This window comes from Thermobia domestica, chromosome 3 (assembly GCF_964235325.1).
Source record: "Thermobia domestica chromosome 3, izTheDome1.hap1.1, whole genome shotgun sequence".
NCBI classification, from domain to species: Eukaryota; Metazoa; Arthropoda; class Insecta; order Zygentoma; family Lepismatidae; genus Thermobia; species Thermobia domestica.
The window spans coordinates 261,897,131-261,922,861 of NC_137456.1; the positions used below are offsets into that span (position 1 = coordinate 261,897,131).

The 25,731-nt window shown below is 36.8% G+C and overlaps 1 protein-coding gene across 1 annotated transcript in view; it reads right to left on the reverse strand.

The window, feature by feature from the left end:
* LOC145681626 (uncharacterized) overlaps window positions 1–25,731 on the reverse strand; it is a 133,913-nt gene that overhangs the window by 104,631 nt on the left and 3,551 nt on the right. Inside the window, exon 2 of the mRNA XM_081753240.1 lies at window positions 11,904–11,995. Within this exon, the coding sequence (XP_081609366.1) occupies window positions 11,904–11,978 (75 nt within the window). The 5' untranslated portion in view covers window positions 11,979–11,995. The remainder of the gene's footprint in view (window positions 1–11,903; window positions 11,996–25,731) is intronic.

Here is a 25,731-nt window from a genome sequence, read left to right on the forward strand (position 1 = left end):
TTTAAATTTTGCTGTTGTAAGTAAAAGTAAAATACGATGAACGGAAAGCAACGCGTATTCTGTAGCAAAATACGACTAAGTCTTGAATCCAAGTAAATCTCAAATTCGTGTTATCTGAAACCAGAGAGACAAGGAGAGGTTTAATGATTAAAGATGCACACGTGAAATTCCATGCTCAATTTTCCTAACATATAGACGTATCACTCGTTAAATATTCCACCTGGGATAAAATATTCATTGTTAGAAAATTTCTGGAAGATATTATTTTCAATAATATCTTAAAGTCACTGCATCACTTAAATAAGTTGTATTTACCCTTGAAGTTGGTAGCCTCCACGTGGTAACGTTGGTATCTAGCCAACAGAGAAATGCTGTATTCCAAATAAGAAAATTACCACGTTAATCGCGTGTGCATATCAAGACTCCTAAGTATGAAGACATTTACGATCACCCTAACCCGAATAATTTCACGGATTATACAAGTTTTATATGTTGTTAGAACGTAAAATCGAATGTCATTTATTCGAGATACACCTTTGTACATTGCAAGAGCTGTAACGTCCAAATATGCACCGAGTTCCATGCGCAACTCTTTGCAAACTCCTTCTGTTTCATATTCAATTAGAATGGGGCATGATATGAATTGCAATACTTAAAATCTGAAGCTAAATACAAACTATTGAGTGTGTTTACTATTCCATCATTATTCTCTGATTGGTAACGAAAAACTGTTTATAAACAGTTGTTACTTCTGAAAATTATCTTCGGGGGATTCTCGATATACGTATTGAGAGCGTAGTATTAAAACACAGGTAGTTCACATAGTACACGATCAAAGATATGGTCCCGAAGGCAGAAATTTCTTAGTTCGAGAGTGATATCAAATTCTCCCTCAGATCAATCCTTGAAGTCATCAATATTTGCAAGCCTTTCGTAACAAATATAATAATACATTTGTTTCTCATTCTACATTTTGAATGCTAGAATCATAACTTACAAAGAATTATAATAAAAGCATAAAGCATTATATTAATGATCACGTAAAAATATCCTATTTGGATTGCACTTAAAAGAAAGCAAGTCCTCTCTATATAATCCTGATTGGAAAGTTATGTTTAACTCCAATGAATTAACATATTTTTATACAGATGCTTTTACTCTTTTTATTACACTTTTCGGTTTCTATTCGAAATTCTATTTAATTGAATCCGACAGTGCCGCGGCAGTAACGTCGGGAGCAGGTAAAAAAAGGGAAAAGTTATTGTACTATGGTGGTACTCGAACTAAACACGAATAGTGCCTTACAATCTATAGCCAAACGCTTTGGACCACTCAGCTCGGACAACAGGTAGGGGTTGTAGCAACGGTTTCGAGTAGCAGCTCTTTTCAAAGAATAACATTATTTTCTAATATACGAAGTTTAAACCGAATTTAGCCTTAAGATTTAACATACATTGAACACCCGAGATAGGAACATGGCATTACCCATAACCCCAACGCTAGAACTGTACAAAATGACACTACATTTTTAATATTCAACTTGAAATGAAAGATAATTTTTATATATAATCTAAGATTCCAAAGTTAACGTTTATATAACTATATTTTGTAATACAAACACATTTTTCAAATACACTTTGATATTGAACGGCAGTATCACTCACTGCATTGGTGTTTCGCTATCACATAAGGCATTACACACTGTTCATGCAAATTTTTCTTCTGTGCTTACTGCATGTAGGTAAGTGACACTTACATGTTGTTTTTACCTTTTTCTCCTTGTACAGGGACAGATTACACATCTTGTTTGCTTGAACAATTTTTGAGGTGGTTTATTCTCATCGATGTTCTCGATACCCAGAATTTCTCTGATATTGGCAATAAGCGAGGAGTGTGCACAATACTACGAACAGCGATTCTTCAACTTTTTGGAGACAGAGTCGATCAAACATTTCCGTCTTTACCTTTTACTATATTACCTTACTTTCTCGATTTCACTATCTGAATCTTCTGGCTCTATTTCAGACTCTGACTCCGACTGCACTTCAATATTATCCTTTTCCTCACTACAAATATCATTAACACTAACCTCAGTCCCTTCGTCTAACACAGAGGAAGCAAAGTCATTAAAACGTGGATCAAACACCTTGATACTAGCTACTATACAAGAAAAATATTAATACTCCACTACAAAATTTCCCTAACACGAGTGGCAGCAGTGGTAACCCACCATTCCAACAGCTCTATTTCTCTGTAGACAAACCGAATTCCACCTCGAACACTTGAACAGTAACTTCGCTTTGCCTTTTTCCAAAGAATACAGAAAGGCGCTGAAAGCTGAGTGCAGTGGTGTCAGGTACATACTGAAAAATATTCTCTCTGGGGTTAAGTATACACACTGTTACCATCGGAAAGATTAATATGATGTATATATCGATTCAGTTTTCTCTTTTATGAACATGTTAGTCGTTACTTTAACGAATGATGTATGCTGTTGATATAAGCTTTATTACACATTCCTTCATAAATATTATAGAAAGGGTCAGAGTAATTTTTGATAATTCATGGTAATTGACTGATGCATATGCAGTAGACATATAGTTCAATTGAAACGGGAGGAAGAAAACCCCTAACAAACTGTTAGAATACCCCCCTTGCAATCACTGGTTATCAACCGGGATCGCGCATTCTCCTCTTGGGGAGGCGTGAAGAGCCAGTAAGGGGAGCGCAAACTCCTGCCAGAAATAGACTCTGAAATGAATAAAACACTACTTTTAATGACTAATTATAATAAATTATACTGCACTAGTAGGATACGTGCGACTTTTGGTTGTAATAAATATACGTAGGTGTTATTATTATTATTATTATTATTATTATTATTATTATTATTATTATTATTATTATTATTATTATTATTATTAAGGATTTAAGAATCCCTTATTTTATTTGAAATCGCGAAAAAAATAAGACAAAAATCAAGTATGTCCAAAGAACTGGTAATAGTTCCGGTTCAAGTTGCAGTTTAAAAAAAAAATCTCTTCGTTTTCTTATCCTTCTTGAATGAGTATATACAATATGCATGAATGTCGTCTGTATGTTTCGAAGTGATAAATCGTAATATAAATAAGCCGTTCTCCACACACAATCACTTTTGCGTTTCTAAAATTGAAAACTTAAATACTTTTTATTTCAATAGAGTATAAAGTTTTCAAATGGAGAGGTTACAACACCCATCAGCATCCTGACACTTTGACACGCCATTGCCTAAAGTGTAACTTTCGAGTTTGAATCGGAAAGCAGAGACATGTGACCTACTATATATGATATATTTTTCTATCGTACATTTTTCAGAATTAAAATATCCACAATTACAATGACAGTAAATGTTACGTAACTTATTATAGATCTTTCCACTTTCATTTCCCTTCTTTCTTTACAACTAAGCCTGAAAAAAGTAATAAGACGAAATTAAGAATCCAAAATATTACATATATTTTTTTCAAACGTATTGCGACACTTTCTGCTTTGTACGGAACAGAAGGTCTTAGGAAATACCTCTTTGCTTTATCTTTAGCCTATACGAAGCATTGGTTTTATTATTCTCAACAATAAAGTACAGCTAACATGAATAGTGAGAACTTGGACGAGCATTATCCTGTTGATTCTTTAAACAACGGCAAGCGCAAAAAACAACTGTACTCATGAAAATTCATAATTATCATTGCTATTACTACACTACATAAAGAATGACGAACTTAAATTAACATTTTCACGATTTTGAACTAACCTAAAGAAGTGACAATAAAATAATGTGCTTTGTTGATTGGAATTGAGATAATAACTGATACTACAAATTAAACAACCAGAAAGATAATAATGGTTAAATAGACAAGAATACTTTTAGCCGGGATGTGAAATAAAATCATTAATAAGCTGAAATGAAATTAATATTGTGCGTGATATACGAGAAAGAAAAGGGAATAAAATGTGTTCTTAAAAGCGTTCAAAGTAAATTCACAAATTCTATTCGAAGACATACTTCTCATTCCTTAAGTTTAAACGAACTAATAAGTAAACAAACAAAAGAAAAAATGAAGAAGAAATAACTTCTTTTTGAAATATACAGGGTGCGGCACGTAAATAAGGCCCGTAAAGTGAACACATAAAATGAAATGTAATGTATTGAATATGATTAACTACAACACATAAATGAAATGTAATGTATTGAATATGACTACTCACCTTCACAGCAGGTGCTGAAAGTGTCCTCCGCCCACTTCAACACACAAGTGAGCACGATTGAGGAGATTCATATATACCCTTGTCAGTTCTTGTGTTGTAATGCTATTGGTGACATCCTGGATCCTGGTCTTAAATTCTTCAATTGTGTGTGGATTTGTTTCTTATACTCTTCCCTTTAACAGTCCCACAAGCCATTGCTGATTGTCCTCTCTGGTGTAAACATCTCATGCACAAGGGACAATGATGCAGCTGATGTGTGGCATGTTGCACCGTCCTGCTGAAAATAACATAACTGACGCTCCTTTTCGGTCAAGTGTGTATAAAACTCCTCCAGGATTCCCATATACACGTCACTGTTCACTGTCGTCTCAAAGAATATGGGCCCAATAACGCGTGTGGCGGAAATGGCACCCCAAACACCAATCTCATCATGCAAGGGTACCTGGTGGATTGCGTGTGGATTTTCTGTCGACCAATACCGGTTGTTTTGGGAATTTACGTACCCAGACAGGTGGAAGCACGCCTCGTCACTCATGATAAGCATTAGTGGATCCAAGAAACCACTGGCAACATTGCTCAACAGCCATGAACAGAAATGCACTCTCTTCTGCAGGTCAGGCTCCTTCAGTTCTTGCACAACACTTATCCGGTACGGTTTTAACTTCAGTCCCCTTAAAACACGTCTGCAACTTCTCTCACTCGCATGAACCTGTTGACTCAATCTCCTGGTTGACTTTCGAGGACTTCTTGTCATTATCTCCTCCACCTGCATCTTTAATTCAGGTGTGCAGACAGATGGTCGTCTGTTCCTGGGAGCATTTTGAACCGATCCTGTACGCCGCCATTTTTCAATCAATTCCTGAATGGTGCTTTTTGCTGGCACAGAACGTCCTGGAAATTTCTCCCGAAACAAATTCTTTGTTTTCACGAAAGATCCAGTGAGAATGAACCCTTCAACAATGGCAACACGCTCGGGTATCGAATACGGCATTATCACACACTGACACTCACCCGGCTTAACACAACGAGGCATTTTTCTCAACTGGTTTCGACAAGTTTCACTGGCTGCGGCTGCACGTGACTGCTGCAGGTCACGTAAGTCGAAACGACCTCGACACGCCATCTCTTGGTAGGAAGGTAGATTATTTAAGTGTTGCCAAAAACACAATATACCAGAATATTACGACGGGCCGGTTTTACTTCCCGCACCCTGTATTATAAATAAATGAAAGTTAAGTAAATGTTTAGGTGAAAATAATACTGGTACTTCCTGTGGTTACCTTCAAAGTCAATAACTTCTTAAAGTTCGAAGGGATACTAGATACAAGTCGCGTGCAATATGAAGAAAAGGTTGCTTTCTGTCTTGACGTCTCTTTTCCCATTCTTACACCATATAGGCCCATAGAAGTTCAATTGGATTCAAATCTGTAGATAGTGGGGTCTACTCTAAACAAATTAGCTCCAGATGTTTCCTTAGCCAGTCTCGTGTTTGCCAGGAAGTGTGAAAAGCGCTGTTGTCATTCATAAATATAGCCTATATTCTTCGTGATCGCGGAGGCTTCTTTGCAAGGAAGGTAACAATGTATTTTTGGATATTAATCCTGTTGTTTATTCTCCCTGATGTGAGGAAGAATTTAAAATCCCGCTTGAGCTAAGAAATTTTCGCCTTTCGGACTATATCTTCGACGGTGCTCAATGTGAGTACCAGTGTTTCAGCGGTCCTTATATTCAGAATATCCCCAACGATAATTTTCTGAAATCATCAATGTTCGCAAATAGCTTTTCGTTACAATTCAGACCACTATAAAGGAATAGTGGACATTGTTTTAGCTGTTGATTGTAGATTTGCAATGCGTGGCATGTACCGAATAATCGAATTTCAAAGAAAATGAGGTGTCAAAGAGTTAGTTGCACTATAGGACTATGCGTTTGCGGTAAATATTTGGACGTTACAACTCTTGCAATGTATAAAAGTGTTTTCCGAGTAAATCATATTCAATTTTAAATCTGGTATCTTATATAAAGCTGGTTGAATTCATGAAATAATTTGGGTTGGAGTGATCGTAAACGTTTTCATAGTTAGGAGTCCGGTTATGGAAACCCGCTTAACGATGGGACTTACCTGGTTGAAATGCGGTACATATGTTCGTTTTTTGTTTATTTACATATAATTATTCTATTTGAAATAGCTTTTCGTTACAATTCAGACCACTATAAAGGAATAGTGGACATTGTTTTAGCTGTTGATTGTAGATTTGCGGTACATATGTTCGTTTTTTGTTTATTTACATATAATTATTCTATTTGAAATAGCTTTTCGTTACAATTCAGACCACTATAAAGGAATAGTGGACATTGTTTTAGCTGTTGATTGTAGATTTGCAATGCGTGGCATGTACCGAATAATCGAATTTCAAAGAAAATGAGCTGTCAAAGAGTTACTCAAAGAAATGTTCTCAGCCTCCGGATAAAAATAGGAAACCACTTAAAAAGACTTCCTACTAGTTTTGAACAGAGAAACATTTGACTGATAGACTATTCACCCAAACCACTCCGTTTCATATGGTTTAGCAGATTTTGTTATTACTTTTGTGTAAAACAGACTACTGCTCCATAGTTGCACTATAGGACTATGCGTTTGCGGTAAATATTTGGACGTTACAACTCTTGCAATGTATAAAAGTGTTTTCCGAGTAAATCATATTCAATTTTAAATCTGGTATCTTATATAAAGCTGGTTGAATTCATGAAATAATTTGGGTTGGAGTGATCGTAAACGTTTTCATAGTTAGGAGTCCGGTTATGGAAACCCGCTTAACGCTGGGAGTTACCTGGTTGAAATGCGGTACATATGTTCGTTTTTTGTTTATTTACATATAATTATTCTATTTGAAAACTACAGATAGGATAGGATGAATCGTCCCAAGTAGATAGAAGAGATAGTACTTCTGCTTACGCCATACTTTTATTTCTTAAGATATATTTAAAACCAGGGAAAATAGTTTTGAAATGTTATAACAGACAAAAGCATCCTCCTACATACACTCGCCTCCTAGATGGTAAACTGCCAATATAGCGTCTCAAGGTAGCTTTTAGACGTAGTTTTATGAGCCATTCCTGATTAACCCTAGGAACACCAAGGGGGGGGGGAAGGCGGAAGCCCACAAATTATTGTTGTTATATTTTCTAACATTTCTAATTGCATAAATAATCTGAAAAAAATTATTGTCAAGCTTGACCCCATTAATTAAAAAACGTACTTGCTTAGTTTTTAGTGTTTCATTTTTTCTATTTAGAAATAAAGAAAGTGTTGTGGGCCTCAGAAGACCCCCTGGTAGTATTAAGGGGCTATTCACCGCATACACTAGCTGTTATAATCCAGTGTCTTGGCTACTTATTTTACTTTCCTTTGAAACAATTTTGGTATTACAACATGCAGGGTCACTCTGAGTTACTATTCTGGTACAGTGTTGCCAACTGCACTTTATAAAAATAGTATATATATATATATTCTGATTATTTTTTGGCAGCTAAATTTTTATTTTCTATTAGTTTATTCCTTCAAACCTGCTACAAGTCTTTTAACACCTGCACAAGTTCGAAAATCGACGGGGAAAGTAAAAAGTGATTATGGGAACAGAGGTTTGATGAGTTGCCACAACTTTTGGAGTGTATTTCATTCATGGCCGCCATCCTGAAATCCGCCATTTTGGATTCAAGTCAATTTCTTTTTATGGGAAGGGGGTGTATGACACATCATATAACACTAGCTTGACCTCAGGTATTTAGTGGTGTAATTTGTTTTTTCTATCTTGTACAGTTTAGACGTTATTAACGTTGAAAGGTGGAAACTTATACATACCGAATGCTACAACACATGTTCTACGTGTTGTCCATCTCGTGCAATGCACAACTGTAGTCGCCGCAACCACTCTAACTGCACACGGAGGATAATGTCTTCTGAAATTTTGTCACAGGCTTGTTGTATGCCTTCGTCCAGGTGTCTCAAATCAGGGATTGTCTCAGCATACACTATCTGCTCAAGATGTTTCCATAGATAAAAATCAAGTGGTGTTAAGTCAGGGGATCTGGGCGGCCACTCCACGGGACCACGGTGACCAATTTACTTCCCTGGCAGTTGTTCATCCAACCATTCACGGACACCAAGTCCATAGTGTGGAGGGGCACCATTGTGCTGAAAATAAGGTGGGAAAATGTCGTCAGCGTTCAGTGTGGCAGGGAACACAAACTTCTGCAGCAGCATAAGATACTGTGGTGCAGTTAAGGTGTTGTAAATGAAAAATGGCCCAATGATGCGGGTGTCCCATATGCCACACCACACCATCACCTTTGTTGGACTATGTTCTCGACTCCGGTCAACCCAGTTCGGATTTGCGTCACACCAGTATTGACAATTATATCGATTAAGCTCCCCGTTCAAAGTGAAATACGCATCGTCGCTGAAGAGTATGCTCTTGGTAAACGCAGGATCCAGTTCGTGTTGTTCAGTAGCCCACATGCAGAACTTCAACCGGCGATCAGGTCATCCTCATTCAGTTTATGTTGCATGTGCAGCTTGTAAGGATGCCATTGATTGGAATGCAATATCCGGACAACGGAGGATTGGCTTATTGCACATGCTATGGAAACACGATGGGTACTTCGTTTAGGACTTTTCACAAATGACGCAACAACATCCGTTGAAGTTTCCTCATTGGTGGCAGTCTTTAGTCGTCCACTACGTGCCCTATCTTGAACAGAATCAGTCTCCCGGAAATTGGTGATCACGTGAGCCACAGTGCTGTGCGATACCGGTTCTCTGTCTGGGTGCCGTCTGTTGTAGTCAGCTGCTATTGTTCGGTAGCTGCGTTCCCCTGATATAAGGATGATTTCGATCTTCTGTTCACGTGTCAGAGCCATTTTAAATGACCTGGAACAAAGAGAGAACTTGGTCAGTATCAAGGTAATTTCCCACCTTTGAACAGTAATAACTTCTAAACTGTACATGATAGAAAAAAAAACAAATTACACCACCAAATTTCTGAGCTCAAGCTAGTGTTACTTGATGTGTCATACACCCCCTTCCCACTTAAAAAAATGACTTGAATCCAAAATGGAGGATTTCATGATGGCGGACATGAATGACATACACTCCAAAAGTTGCGGCCCCTCATCAAACCTCTGTTCCCATCATCACTTTTTATTTTCCCGTCGATTTTCAAACTTATGCAGGTGTCAAAGGACTTTTGACTTACCCTATATATATATATATATATATATATATATATATATATATATATATATATATATATATATATATATATATATATATATATACAGAGGCGGACAAAAATCTAAAAACACTTAATACAAGACACGTAAGTTAACCCTCCACTGCACAACACGTTTTGCGGTTGCCGACCGTGTTTTGTTTTCAGTGTGTCATGTGAACCTTCCTCTTCCATCAGCAGTAACCAGTTCACCTGTGAGTGTCGTGGTGTGAAAGTGGTACGGTAAAATGGTCGACCTGACAGACTTCCAAAGACGCATGATTGTTTGTGTCTGTCTAGTTGGAGCTTCAGTGGCAACAGTGGCGAACATTGTGGGTGTATCGAATGGCACTGTGTCCAATGTCACGAAAGCATACACAATTCATGTGCAAACGACGTCTGCAAAGCACAATAGTGGTCGAAAGACAATCCTGGCAGATAGGGACCGGAGGGCATTAAAACGGATTCTAGCAGCTAAAAAGAAGACCACTGCAATGATAACTACATCTGAACTCAATTCCGGCCTACAGAATCCGTTTTCGTTGCAAACAGTGCGACGGGAACTTCATAAAATGAAAATTCATGACAGGGCACCTATTGCCAAGCCCCTGGTCACAGCAGTAAATGCGAAGAGGCTTATCCAGTGGTGCAAGGACCACAAGGCGTGGACTCATGAGCAGACGAAACACGTAATGTGGCCCAATTCACCCTGTGTGAAATTCACCTTGTTTCCAACAACCGGTCGTGTTTACGGATGGACAACACCGTCGCAGGCCTATGACAGACCATCTGCTCCCAACTGTAAAGCATGAATGTGGTTTTGTTACAGAATGGGCAGTGATATAGTTTTTATTTGCAGGTCCCATCATAGCCCTGCATGGAATGATGAATGCTATGACGTATGAGTCCATTTTGGGGGACCAGGTTAACCCATGGTCCAAATATTGTTCCCTGATGATGATGGCATCTACCAAGATGATTTGGCACCCTGTCTCGCTGCCAAAATGGTGAAATCATGGTTTGAGGAGTACGACGAGGAGCTATGATACCTCCCCCGGGTCCCGCAATCACCAGATATGAACATCATTGAGCCATTGTGGTCTGATTTAGTAAGACGTGTTTGGCCTCACTATCCTCCACCAACATCCCTTAATGAACTGGAGCATGTTTTTGAGGAACAATGGTACAAAACTCCACACGCCACAATTCAGAAGCTGTATACGTCTATTCCACGTCAGATCCAAGCTGTTTTGGACTTTAAAAGAGACCCTACACCATACTAAATGTAATTTTCACACTTTTGCAAACTTTTTAGATTTTTGTCCTTCCCTTATATATATATATAAAGAGAGAGAATCAAGTTTCAATAGTGATGGAAAGGAACTATGCCTTGCAATGACTCTCTTGTGATATGCATGATGTTGTAGTGGTGTTAGTTTACAACACTGACAGATAAGTCGTAGCTTGTTTACTTACGTTCTACGTGTTCATTCCATAGGTGCAAAAACATGACGTTTTGCTGCTTGAGAAAATATAACTTTTGTTGGGTTGGCAACTCTGCTTCTCTGGTGACATCCCTATAGTGTCTAATGAACGTTTCTCACACTGTCTATATTTTCGTGTAAACAAAATTTGAAAGAATTTCACCAGTCCAAAGATAATTGGGATGGAATTACACAAGATTAATGCTAATTTAATTGGAAAACTGAAGTATAACTCACTCGTCCCCATTCTGCCCCAGTTTACTGTACCACCACCAGAATGGTTTTAGAAGCCGCCTTTGTACACATACTACACTGTACTAAGTTGCTATTGATGTGTTTGATAGTTTTTCTACACAGAGTAATAAAATAAATAGGTCATAGTTACTCACGTCTCAGACATCCCAAGTTCATATCAGACAAGATAAATTATTTTCCGTGGGAAATATTGACCTTTAAGTTATGGGCCTAAGAGACCCCCCTGCTTGTGTTCCATGTAATCGAAAAATACCTTAGTGTTCCTAGGATTAATAGAAGACGACATCTGCGTTTTTAACAATTACTCTCTGCTTGAAGATTATTGAATGAAAATCGTTATCTTTCATCACATTAGATAAAATTATGTATTTTAATATATGTTTAATATATATGATATTTCTAAAAAAACAAATCGTACATTCAGATTTTTCATGGTCGTGCTTTGTTATTAGTCAGATGATTTTTCTGTTTAATTTATAGTTACGCTATAAGGTCATAACATTTAATTTTTGCTTATATTATCGTATACATTTATATAGTATGCACTAATCATATCCATCTCTTTTCACCTCATAACTTAAAGTCAAATGTGCAGCTTGCTTGTTAAAATATTTGTTTATCACTGCTATGAAAGTAATAGAATACCAACCAATGTTAACCACCCAATAAGTAGTGTGCCAGTCTTCAGTGAACAGCAGCCACAAAAGCCTTCCTTCAACACCATATTGTCTCATTTCAACTCTGAAAATAAAATTGGGTATAAGTGAAGTGGAAGCATGTCAAAATCTTGATTCAGAAATATCTGGAAGAATATCGACGTATAGATGAGAAAACGTTCACAAATGCTAGACTCTATGCTTTTTAGCATATTGGTATCTAAAATGGTCATAGTTTTCAGAAGAAAGAAAACCCATTAAATGATAACTACTGAACTAGGAGAGTTGAGAAATTTGCATCATAACCTAGAAGAGCAGAGCACTTTTCAAATAAGTGATCATTTGATTGTCGAACGCACGATGGAAGAAATGTAAAAACATATGAATTGCTTTTAAACACATCTACTGGGAAACACTAATTGCTACCACGAATGCTGTATTTTCAGTATCTTCCGTCTATTTTGATGTTTTGCTTTTATTGGTCCTGTTTTCAATACATTAATCTTGATGTCACATACCAAATGCTCCATAGATCACACCAATCACAATATTGCAGAAAGGTAGGTCAGCATTATTAACAGGGTCATTGAACTAAAAATCGTTTTATCATTAAACTAAACAGTTTCGATATCTTTAGCTGATGAGACATTACTGAACTTTTCCTAACTGGATTTCATCGGACATGCGTAACCAATGCTTTCAAAACTTCCGATGTTCGTATTGTGCGTGGCCTTCCTTGCCGCTGGCGATCTTTCACAGTTGAGTCTCAACAAAGCGCTGAATAGTGTGGCAACTGAATTTTTTAAAATTAATTTGCAGCTTCTGGCGGTTTTGAAAATGTTTCTTGGTGATTTGCCTTCCTTGTGCAACGCAATGACGGCAACACGTTTTCATACTCTTCCCATTCCATCCTGAAAACTTGCAATTAACATATTTATACTTCGTTAGCTCATCCAGCAATGCCTCACGCTTCAAGATACCGCTCTTTACGTTACAGGCTTGTACGTGCGGAGCTATTATCAATCTCAAACTTTGCCACAGTATTTATGGTAAGACTAGATCAACATCAAAATCGGAAAGATAAAGTGTCGAAGGAACAATAAGATGCGGAATGTCATCGATCCCACCACGAATCAGCTGATGTATGCATTAAGCAGGCATGATGTTGAGGGTTTGAATACTGTAGCTCTTACAATAAAATGCAACATTGCAGTCTGTGAGGCACGCTAATTTCTAATAAGAGGAAAATGATACAGATTAAGATCGCTACATGTACTATTGCTTTCCGTCTTGACGCGAACAAATGTCGTTACCTGCGCTGTGAATGCACCGACAATTTAACAAATTAAAACTAGTGGTTTGTGTATACAATAGCTGTTGGCAGTTCTAGGGAAACTGGATAGATAATAGAACATTTATTAAACATAACCAACTTGAGCTTTCAATTAATCATAATTTTTCCTTTTAGCGTACTACATCCGTTAGTCTTGGCCCCAGCAACTAGTTTAATACTATAGGTATGGTTTATCTTATGGATTAAAATACCTCCATGTACTCGTACAAAGAATAAATTCATTGCCGATATCTGCCACAATGAATTTTAATTTCAAGTCATAAATTATTCATAAATACAAGAATCAATTTCCGTTAATAATAATAATAATAATAATAATAATAATAATAATAATAATAATAATAATAATAATAATAATAATAGTAAAAATATGTTGATTGCAAAACACATTTATAAATTTTATTCTACATATAATACGGCTACGAAGGTAATAACGTTTTGATGTGACAAACTGAGTTATGGGTAGATTATGCTATAACACGACGATAAAAGGCTTCTGGAAAACTATATCAACACTACAGCGCCTCCTGTCTGACTGACATCTGTGGCAGGACATGCATTGTGTATGAAAGCTTGATTCAGCTCTAGGGAAAAGTAACTAACTTACTACAGTAAATAACGATTTATTAGCAGACATAGCAATATTTTTTCTCCCCATAGGGGAACCTATCCAGACATTGTTTGACTCACGAGATTTTAAACTTTTGAGGCCTTATTACAATAACCACATAAATATTCAAAAACCAAAGTTAAATTCCATGGAAAGTATACTAACTCTTATTCATGGAACTATATGCAAAATGTGGTACATTGAGGCTCAAGATTGAACAGGTAGTTTCAATCCGCAGAAATATAAGAATTTCAACGCAGAATATTGATAGCAAAAAGTAATATGTGCATAATTTTACGCAACGGAAAGAGGGTTGGTTAGAATATATTTTTTTCTAACTAACTAACTCTATGGCCTATGGAACCCGGAGGTTCAATGCCGCGTTCACAAAACCTCTCCACTGACTTCTATCCTTAGCTAACTGCATCCTTCTACTTTGTGTGCATAATTTTACTGCAACCCTATCCTTCTACTTTGTATTCCAATCTCTGCGAGATCCATCTTAGTATTGTCCTCCCACCTGCGCCTAGGTCTTCCTAATGTTCGTTTTCCAATTGGTCTTCCTGTCAAGACTTTGAAAGCGTTTCTACTTTCTTCCATTCTAGCTACACCACCAAAGCCTCCTAGACTTGACGACCCTAACAATGATGGGTAAACCATATAAATTATGTAGTTCCTCGTTATGAAGTTTCCGCCATTCCCCATTCCCGTTCCTCTTGGGTCCGAATATTCGTCTCAGGAACTTGTTCTCAAACACTTTCAGTCTATGTTCTTCCCTCAGAGTAAGTGACCATGTTTCGCAGCCATACAAAGCAACAGGCATGATTACCGTTTTGCATATTTTAAGCTTCAAATTTCTCGACAGAATTCGCGACGACAAGAGATTTTGAACCGAATAGTAACACGAATTCCCTGCTTTTAGTCGACATTTAAATTCTCCGTGAATATGATTTTCCTCTGTTAATATTGATCGTAGGTATTTGAAACTATCACTTTATCAAACGTATTATTTAATATTTTAACGCATCCATAATTTGCTGTATTCCGGTCCCGAAGCACTTCCATGTATTTAGTTTTCTCTGCATTTACTTCTAAACCCATGTCCCTGCAAGCGTTTAATAACATCTCTGCATTTCTTTCTATTGTTCTCCTATCATCACCTATTAAATTTACGTCATCAGCATATGCTATAACCTGGTGAATACCGTTCAATTCTAGGCCCTGGTTGCTATCTTTGATTTTCTTTATAGCGTCAACGCATCTCCTTGTTTCAGGCCATTTTCGACGTGAAAGCTCGTGGAAAAAAATTTTCCTACCCGGACTTCACTTTGGGATTCATTTAAACATATCTTAATTAATCTAATTAGCTTTCTCGGTATTCCAAGTTCTGTAAGGACGTTGTATAATCTTTCTCTCCTAACCGAGTCGTACGCCTTTCTAAAATCAATAAATAGTTGATGTAGCGGGGTATTGTATTCCCACTTTTTTTCGAGTATTTGACGAATGGTAAATATTTGGTCGATAGTTGATCGATTCCGTCTAAATCCGCTTTGATAATCTCCAATAATTTCATCTGCGTATGGGGTCAGTCTTGGTAATAGAATATTTGAAAGAATTTTATAGGATCTTGACAGAAGAGAGATGCCTCGATAATTACTAGTCAGGTTTGTCGCCTTTCTTGTGAATTGGAACAATGATTGATTCTTTCCACTCTTGTGGCAATTCTTCCTTGTTGCAGATAAGGGGAATGAGTTTGTTTATCCTGTTCCACAATTTTTAGCCTCCAGCTAAAATTAACTCAGCCGGAATTTCATCTACACCCGGAGATTTGTGTTTCTTTAATTTCTTTATAGCGGTTTCTACTTCTACTCGGTTGGGTTCTGGAATATACGGTTCTGCGGTGTGTATCTCCTTTTCTCCACGCACACTAGTTTTCGGTTGCGTGTTAAGCAAATCGTCAAACAAATCTTTCCATCTATTTAAGATGCTATCCGTGTCAGTGAGAACTGTACCGTCAGATTTCTTTAATATATAAGCACGAGGTTGATAGCCTTTCTTAAATTCGTTGATTCCCTTATACATGTCCCGGATGTTTTTATTTTTACCATTGTCTTCAAGTTCCTTAATTTTAGCTTTCAGAAAATCGCGTTTCTTTGTTCGAAAAGTTTTGGAAGTTTCCCGCCTGATATCTGCGAAATTTTGTGTAGTTATTTCATTCGGATTTTGTAGCCAACGTAATTTTGCGTTTTCTCTTCTCTGCTAGTTTTATGCATTCCTGGTCGAACCATGGTTTTTTCCTACGTATTTCTGCGTGTCCCATTTTTTCTTTTGCTGAAATTTTAATGCTATCTCTAATGAAAATATGTTTTTCTAACAGCGACAAATTTTTAAACTATGTCTGGAAATCTTCCAATATTCTCATTTAAAAAATATCTTCAACAATGTATTTGATCACTTTCAAAATATTATAGCAAATATTTTATTTAAACCCAATAGAATAGCAAAACAAAATGCCAATTGATTTAAATAATAAAGAAGTTTCATTCTAATAGGCAATGAGGCCTCTGAATGAGAAATTGAAGTCTCATGCAGAACTTTTTAAACAATGCTCGTTTCCAATCGGAAGATTCTGTTTCTTATTTTTGAGGAAAATGGTGAAAAAGTGAAAAGTTGAAAAATGTGTCACTTATTTCAAAATTAGATTAGTTTAACTCAATCAAATATCGACTTTTCTTAAAATTCCATGTACAAACATTTGCCAGTCGACATATCAATGTACTGTTTGGGTACGGTTGTATAATTGAGCCTGTGTTAAAAGTTCTTAGAATAAAAATTATTCTATTCAAAACATTACAAATTTGTTTCATCTCTCAAAATGTGTTTAAATTTTTTCATTATAGTCTTCCAATTTTGTCTAATTTAAAGAAGTTTTTGAAATGTTGACATGAAACATTATAAGTTGGCATTTTGGTCTTTTGAAGAAAGTCCATTTTTCCATAAATAAAACGTTAGACGTTGAGCCGTACATACCTTATTGCAATTTGAAGCTTGCAATGCAGGCGATCTTTACTCAGATTAAAAATCAACTGAGAAACAATTATGGGCATCTATTGTCTCACTTCATACTTTTTTCAACTACAAAGGAGGCGAGGCCACTAAACGGAATACGAAGGTACTAGGCATTAACAATTACATAAAAGTTTTAAAATTTAAATTGCTTTGTTTTTGCATAACAGTAAATAGTTTTGTAACAATTTTCAGCCTGTTCTCTGAACATGTAGGAAGTTTGTTACATAGAACGCTTGACCATTGATTGCAAAAGCGACGATGGTTTCCCATCAGTCGTAAAATTGGACTTTCAGTTACACCAACCTAATATTTACGAATTATTTTAATGTCACTCAAAAACATTGATCATTTTACAGTTTGCAAATGTATCACAGGAAGAACATCCCTATCTCCTGGTGAATTTAACTGATTTCGTAATATTTTCCTTTAACAGCTTTGTATTGGAGTGCATTTTCACAGATGTTAAAGGGAGGTCTCAGTTATTAAGTGCAATGAGATTTATCGCAGAATATTATTTATTACAATTTAGAAATCAGGGAACACCTGGGTATGTATCTGAGATTGTCGTTTTCACATATCAACGTTTTACTGTTAAATTAACATCACCCTTTTTGTAATGATCGTATTATCATTCTTTTTGTCATGTGATTGCATTACAAGGAACATTCAAGCACAGAGGTTATAATATTATCAATAGTTGCAATATTATGGTAAACTTTTAGGTAAATATACTTTATTTAATTCCTTGGCTACGAGACCATGTCACTCAATATAATCTCCATCTGCTGTGACACATCTCCTTCAATACTCTTTTCATGCCTTGAATGCACTTTGATAAAATTCAACTCCCTAACTTTTCGACAAGTGTTTCACACAAGAAATTAGGTTCTTGTCGTTATCGATTTTTTCCTTGCATGTGTCGTTTCAAACGCCCAGACAGGAAGAAATCCAAAGTACCAGTGACTGCGGAATATGGGGGATGAAGGCCAATTTCCCATCCCATTTTCATGATTTCAGCTGGGTCGTTATGGCTGTGTAAGGTTTGACACTCTCATGATGGAGTCTAACGACCTTACCTTGAAGTACCTATCTTTTTTTCTGGATAAGCATCTTACTTTGAATTTAATTGACTGAGCCATCACCGATTTTGATGAGAAATTTCATTATCGACCATAGTCGAGTCTAATGTCTACATCAGGAGCCATTCTGGATTACCTGAGAACGATAGGAAACAACAATTATTACTATTTCGAAGTTATGATTTTGAATTTCATCACCTTTTCACAAGTAATAAAAATATTACACCAATCAGTGCCAAACTTATCGAAGCTCCTTTGCAGATAGAATATTTTATTCTTATTATTTATTTTATTATTAATTTTCTTGTATTTAATTTTTGTGTAATTTTATGGTGTATATTTTATAATTTTATAATTATAGCCTATTTTAAGGCCACCAGAAACCACGTTTAGGGAATAATTTTCACTTATTAGTGTTCAGTTAGGCTTCTCATGCTAATAGGCAATATTAAAGAAGAGAAACAGCTGAAGGACATCATATTTGTTGCAATGTTTTCGAATGGTGCACTCCTAAGGCACACAAGGTCATTCTAACGTCTGCAAATTCACTTATTGGTACGGAGTAATCAACAACAATAACGACCACTTATAGATTGCCTGGGAATACAATTTCTAATATATATACGCTGCCAAGTACATGATAATATTTAAAAAATAAAAAATAAAAACGTTGACCCCCACTCACCCTCATTGATGCCAAGTAACTTGATATAGATTTGTCTATTTTAAAGTATGTATTATGGTACTTTAAACTTGCATTATATAGACAGATTGAATTTTTTCGTACAGATTAAAAACTGTCCAGAATACGAAGTATGGCTGCAAAATAGTGTTTATGTTTGGGCAAACATTTCTCTTGATGCTTTAAATATATTTATTTTTTTACCAGAATGCAATTTCGCTAAGGATGATGCTAGAGTTATTATTTTTCTAAGGATAAGTTATTATTTATCTTTCAGAACACACAGGGAGGTGCAAAGAAATAAAGAACCGGGTGGCATAATGTAAAGGCGTCGAATTCACATAACTTTAAACCACACAAGCACTTACGAAATGTTAGGGTACATAATATTTGTATAGTTGTACTTCTATGGTGGCAGACATAGAGGTTATTATTACTGTTTATAATAGATTTTCTTTTTGTGCGAATGAGTTACTTCAATGTTATTAGGGTAAAATATAATACTTTACAAAGAAATAATATTCCCAATTATTACCCGGCCGTTCTCAATCTGCATCATTTTAAATATTTTTAGTTGTTAAATAATTTGAGCATGGAGTAGAGCTCCAAAATTGAACGTAAGTTGAGAGCGCTCCTTATAAAGCCTTGAGATTGAGCTTAAATCGGTTTTTGCACTCTGAGTTTGTTCTGAGCTAAGCTCGTTTCGAAAGCGAGCGTTTACAACCCTGCTTAGTACAATAATTGGACAGTCGGTATTACACTTATTTGAGCTTAAATTAAGCACTTTAATGGGATATTTACTAAAATTCAAGCTACAGATAAAATAATTAATATCTACAGCTACAGCTATGAATGTTAATTCACAGGGAGATAATAAGGCATAATTAGCTAGTTTTGATTCTGAACGAACAATTTTCTTTCAAGGTTACCGCATTTCTTTGCGTTCAGTCTTTGTAATGAAGAGCAATATCTAAATTATCGTACATTGTGCAGTTTTGACAGGTGATCAAAAGTGAAGTGCAGGTCAAAAAGTATTTTTAAACATTTATCAGAGCTTCACATAACAAACTAACTGTATTTCTTTTTGTAGAACTGTCTCTTAATTTTCATAAAATTCTCATTATATTAACAGTTATCATTTATGGTTTTCCTTGGACGAGGAGATTTATTTCGTAAGTTAGTGACTATTTCCACAGCAGGAAGCTTGAGTGAAAGGAGTGTGTATACGAAGGTAGTTACAGGGCGCCGAAGGCGTAGCCGCGCGCTTCATTTGCTATGGCTCCAACTATTATAATGAAGTGCATGTAAGTATTGTAATGTATACAATGATAAAAACTGCAATTAAACAGGTTTATAAAACATTAAAGTTCCATTTTTTGTTATTTTTATCCAGGAGCGTCATTTCAGATTTTACTTGGAGGGGGCAAGACCCCTTGATATAAGTAAAATTTCGCGTTTTTCACTGATTTTCTACTATTCTATTGATAAAACCCATATAAACCTCAAACTCAGGGGGGCAATTGCTCCTCCCTGCTCCCTCTAAATGACGCCCCTGTTTTTATCGTATGACTTTTATTTGGGTTATTCAACTTACTTGTATATGATCCTCATACATTGGTGTTTGACAGTAACGTAATGCCTCTTTCCTGAAAATTTAGCGACTTTCGTCCTCATGTCGTCGAGCTGCACAAAATCTTTCCTTCTACTAACTTTTGGAGCTGATTAAGAATATACAGGCACTAGTTCGAAAATTTTACCTGTGAAGTCTATTGATTTGAAAAGAAAGAGTATCATCTAATAAACTCAATTATTACCGCAATATGGTGGAAGTAGTGAAGTTAGTATTCCTCTAACTTAAGTAGTACGGAACAAAGAACAAAATTACGGTGTCATTGTTATGAAATTCACCGTATTGTATACAATATGAACTCTGAAAGACCTGAGAGATTACGTATTTCCCAAAGCAGTTTTTTGCTATATCATTGTTAATAGCGCTTTCGCCAGTATTTTCGTTACTCTAAGGCTGTAGTTAGTTGTCTGATTTTGCTCCCAAATAACTTCCTGAGTTTCTTTTAAGGACTAGGAAATTAAGTCATAGCTGCGAGTGCTATCAGAAGCAAAGTGTCATCAACGCATTGTCATTCTAAACCGAATTACTACTCTCGTCCCGGTGGGTTGAGAATATGTTGTATTTTGCTTGCACAAAGCAATATGAGAACAGTTTTGTGGTTATTGAGAATGCTATTACGAATTTGTTGTGAGAATAATACGAATATATATACGTAGCCAGGATTTCGTAATAGGGGGGGGGTCCGAGACATGACATACTGTGGTTATCACACCAGAGTTCGATTATTCTAAACTATTTTACTGGTAACATATATTGGTTCGTTTAATCAGGATTTCGTGTTGGGTTGGGGGGGGGGGTTTGATATGAAATATTGTGCTTATCATACCAGGGGCTTGATCAATTTAAACTATTTTACTAGCAAGATATATTGGTTTGTTAAGAATTTAAAATTAGGACATGTTAGCAAGGGCGCTGATTTCCTGTAAATTTGGTGGGGGGGGGTCCATTCAGATGCAGAAGGCATATATGAGGATTTTAAGACAAATTGCATTCAAATTATGCCAATATATTGTATATTCATAAATACAACAAGGGGGCCCACATGACCATATATATACAGTGGCGTATTTAGGATATTGTTTCGGGGGGCTATGCACATTCTCCTGACTAGGTATATATATACTTGAATATACTGGGTCTACGCAGGTATACAGTTATTACATATATTATGTATAAATTTATCTATTTCGGGGGGGCTCGAGCCCGATAGCCACCCCCTAAATACGCCACTATATATATATATATATATATATATATATATATATATTTAGCAGGTGAATGCATTGAAAGGTCAGTAGGCAAATCAAGCAGCAATTGGCATCTTAACATTCCAGAAATGTCATCAATCTCGTGTCTAAGTAAATAGTGTTTCTTCCTTTGGCCTGGGAGACCCAGGTTTGATATCTGGAAGGAGTTTATATGGTTCTTATCTACTTTGTTGGTATACATATCATATAGCTTCGCTGCTGCAAGGCTCGCTAAACAAAATCTCATGCAATCACAAAATCATATTTCTTTTGATTAATAATAAATTACTTTGGTACAGAACTCAGTAACCTGTTGTGAAAATCTTAGCGAAAACGTAACGACTAATGTTTTTGTAACGATTGATTATTTTAGTTTAATTTCGCATTGTTATGTCCTTGAGGCTAAAGGAGACGAATGAATAATGAAAGTGAATGATTGTGAAATTAGGCTTGGCTTAGATTCCTTAACAGAAGACAAAAAAATGTTAAGTGCGTCAAAGGCGCAAGAGCACACAACTGGACCAACAAGAATGTTTGATACTTTGAGAAGGAATAGATGCAGTACTACATATTCCGCGAAAAATTGAAGATGATAAATGCAAACTAAACGGTCATATTTAAAATTATTCAAAGTCGTGACGAGGATAAGCAGAAACTTAAACGAACAGTTTCGATGAAGATTAAGAATGGGTCTTAGACACTTTGTTTACAAAGTTGTTTAGAAATATAGCACATGAAAACTATTAATTACAGAAGAAACTTACTCATGAGGCGGATAACATATGTCATCTATAACACAGAAACCGTTTCAAATGGTGGTAATTAGTGCTATATAATTATAATATAAAACTAACTTGGTGATTAAGTGCTTTTGTTCACACTAATCTTCATTTGCATTAATATGCATCTCCGATTGCAACCTTCCTTCTACGGTCGCAATCCTCCGTACACAGGGATCCTCCAGTTTATTTCAGACTGAACCCCGATGTAAGACGTAAGTAGACTGTAATCACCTAAAGCGTTGTTTGCATGACTTTCGGAGGATGCGTCGTTTGGAGCAGGCGCGTCAGCGACGGTGAGTATACACACAAACTAGTATAGCACTAAACATAGTACATGAAATATCCCAGACAACACGTACGTGTACGACACATGTGCACTATCCATGCATAAGCCGTACATTTGCACACGTGCATTTGTGTGGATGATGAACACATACATAACCCGTGCATAAGCCGTACACGTGAATTTGCGTGGATGAAGCACACATACATAACACGTGTATGTGCACATGTGCATTTACGTGGGTTATGCACACGTACATAACCAGTGATTAAGTCGTGCATGTGCACATGTGCATTTGCATGGATAAAGTACACATTTACATAACCCGTACCTAAGCCGTTACATACACATGTGCATTAGCGTGGATGAAGCACAAGTACAGAACCCGTGCTAAAAAATCGCTATTTGCACATGTGCATTTGCATGGATGAAGTACACATTTATATAACCCGTGCTGTAGCCGTTATATACACATGTGCATTTGTGTGGATGCAGCGCACGCACGTAACCCGTGCTTAAGCCGTTATGTACACATGTGCATTTGCGTGGATGCAGCGCACGTACGGAACCCGTACTTAAGCCGTTATGTGCACATGTGCATTTGCATGGATGAAGCACATATTTATATTACCCGTGCTTAAGTCGTTATGTACGCATGTGCATTTGCATGGATGCAGCGCACGTACGTAACTCGTGCTTAAGCCGTTATGTACACATGTGCATTTGCGTGGATGCAGCGCACGTACGGAACCCGTACTTAAGCCGTTATGTGCACATGTGCATTTGCATGGATGAAGCACATATTTATATAACCCGTGCTTAAGTCGTTATGTACGCATGTGCATTTGCATGGATGCAGCGCACGTACGTAACTCGTGCTTAAGCCGTTATGTGCTCATGTGCATTTGCATGGATGAAGCACACATTTATATAACCGGTGCTGTAGCCGTTATATACACATGTGCATTTGCGTGGATGCAGCGCACGAACGGAACTCGTACTTAAGCCGTTATGTGCACATGTGCATTAGCAAGGATGAAGCACATATTTGTATAACCCGTGCCTAAGCCGTTATGTACGCATGTGCATTTGCATGGATGCAACGCACGTACGTAACCCGTGCTTAAGCCGTTATGTGCACATGTGCATTTGCATGGATGAAGCACACATTTATATAACTCGTGCTGTAGCCGTTATGTACACATGTGCTTTTGTGTGGATGCAGCGCATGTGCATAACCCACGCTTGAGCAGTGGATGTGCACATGTGCATTTGCGTGGATGAAGCACATTTAAATTACCGGTGCTTAAGCCGTTGTGTGCACATGGGTATTTGCACGGCTACTGCATGTGTGTATGAGACGTCCATAATACCGTGCAAGTGTATACTTTTATTTTCATTCTTTTACTCTCATTCTCATCAACAGAAAGTAACCTCCATTTTTGGTAGGTGTCGTTTTTCCTCCAGGCGGTGTTATAGAGACTTTTTGACGGATAAAAACTGAATGATTGTAAAAACTCCATAACGTCCACTGAGCTAGGATACAATAACAACAGGTGGCAGCATTGTACTGATGTAACTACTGTCAGACAGTTCATAGGTTTACAAAATTATTTCCGTGACCGATTACAGTAGAATATGTTGCGTTATTTGTTATTTGGTAAATATGTCAAAGATACTACCTAAAGCTATGCTCGTTGCAAATAATAAACTCCAAAACTAAAATTCTCACTAACAATTATTAGTTACTTGTTATATACTTTGAAGGTGATGTCTTTGCAGTTATACATTATTCTATAGTCTGAAATCATTCTCCATGTCATCTAATTCAAAAAGTTGAAAATATCTCTGGCCACAGAGAAGGTTTGCCTTCTACGGCCCGCCCATCCGTTGGATGGGAATGAAACTCTTGTTAAAAAAAAATGCAGTTATAGATTGTGTTACTGCGTAAGACACGAAATATATAAACTTTTTTTTCGTTGCACCTCGAATTTGCTTTTACATCATCTCTGTACTACGAAGAAATCACCTGTGCACTACATGTAAGTCATTTGGGTAGTGTTTCAAATCATCTCTATCGTACATGTAAATCATCTGGGTACTGCGAGTAAATCACCTATGTGCTACGTGTAAATCACCTCTGTCCTACATGTAAATCAGCTGGGTACTGCGTATAAATCACCTGTGTGTTACGTGTAAATCATCTCTGTCCTACATGTAAATCACCTGGGAACTGCGTGTAAATCACCTGTGTGTTACGTGTAAATCATCTCTCTCCTACATGTAAATCCCCTGGTTACTGCGTGTAAATCACCTGTGCTACATGTAAATCACCTGTGTGCTACGTGTAAATCACCGCTATCCTACATGTAAATCACCTGTGAACTACATGTAAATCGAATACGTGCTACTTGTAAATCACCTGCGCGGTAGGTGTAAATCACTTGTGCAGGACGTGTACGTTGCACATGTTCTGTGCACGTGAAGATGTTGAATAGGTCCCGGCATGTATATGTGCATCATATGTACAGGCGTGAATTTATACAGATGATGCACATGTTGCATCCGTGCAATTGTACATGTACTATACGGATACTGTACGTGCATTGTGCTGTCTGGGATTACACTTTATGTATGGGTTTGAGGCGGTAGTAAATATATCCAAACAAGTAAGGAAAGTAATAAATGAGGTTAGGTTATGATAAACCTTCAAAACAGAGACCAATAAGTGTTTGAAATTCCAGTAGGAAATCAGTTACAATTGTGTAGAAATATACACGCCATTTCCACACTGCCTTCCCCGAGATTGACTCATTACAAGTGTACCCTCCGCCAAATAGTCTCTGTCGCTCCCATATGAAGTGTCATTTAAAATATCAGAAACAAGCAATCTGCTACTGCTATATACAGTACCACTTACATCAGAAACAAACAACATTAAATTCAATTTTTCCCCACACCTGACTTTGACTCACTCTTCCGCACAAACCAACAAAAAGTCTGAAATTGAGACGGTAAATTTCCTAAAGTTTGTCCGGCGATACAACACTTAACCTATAAAAAGTTTACAGTATATATGCGGACT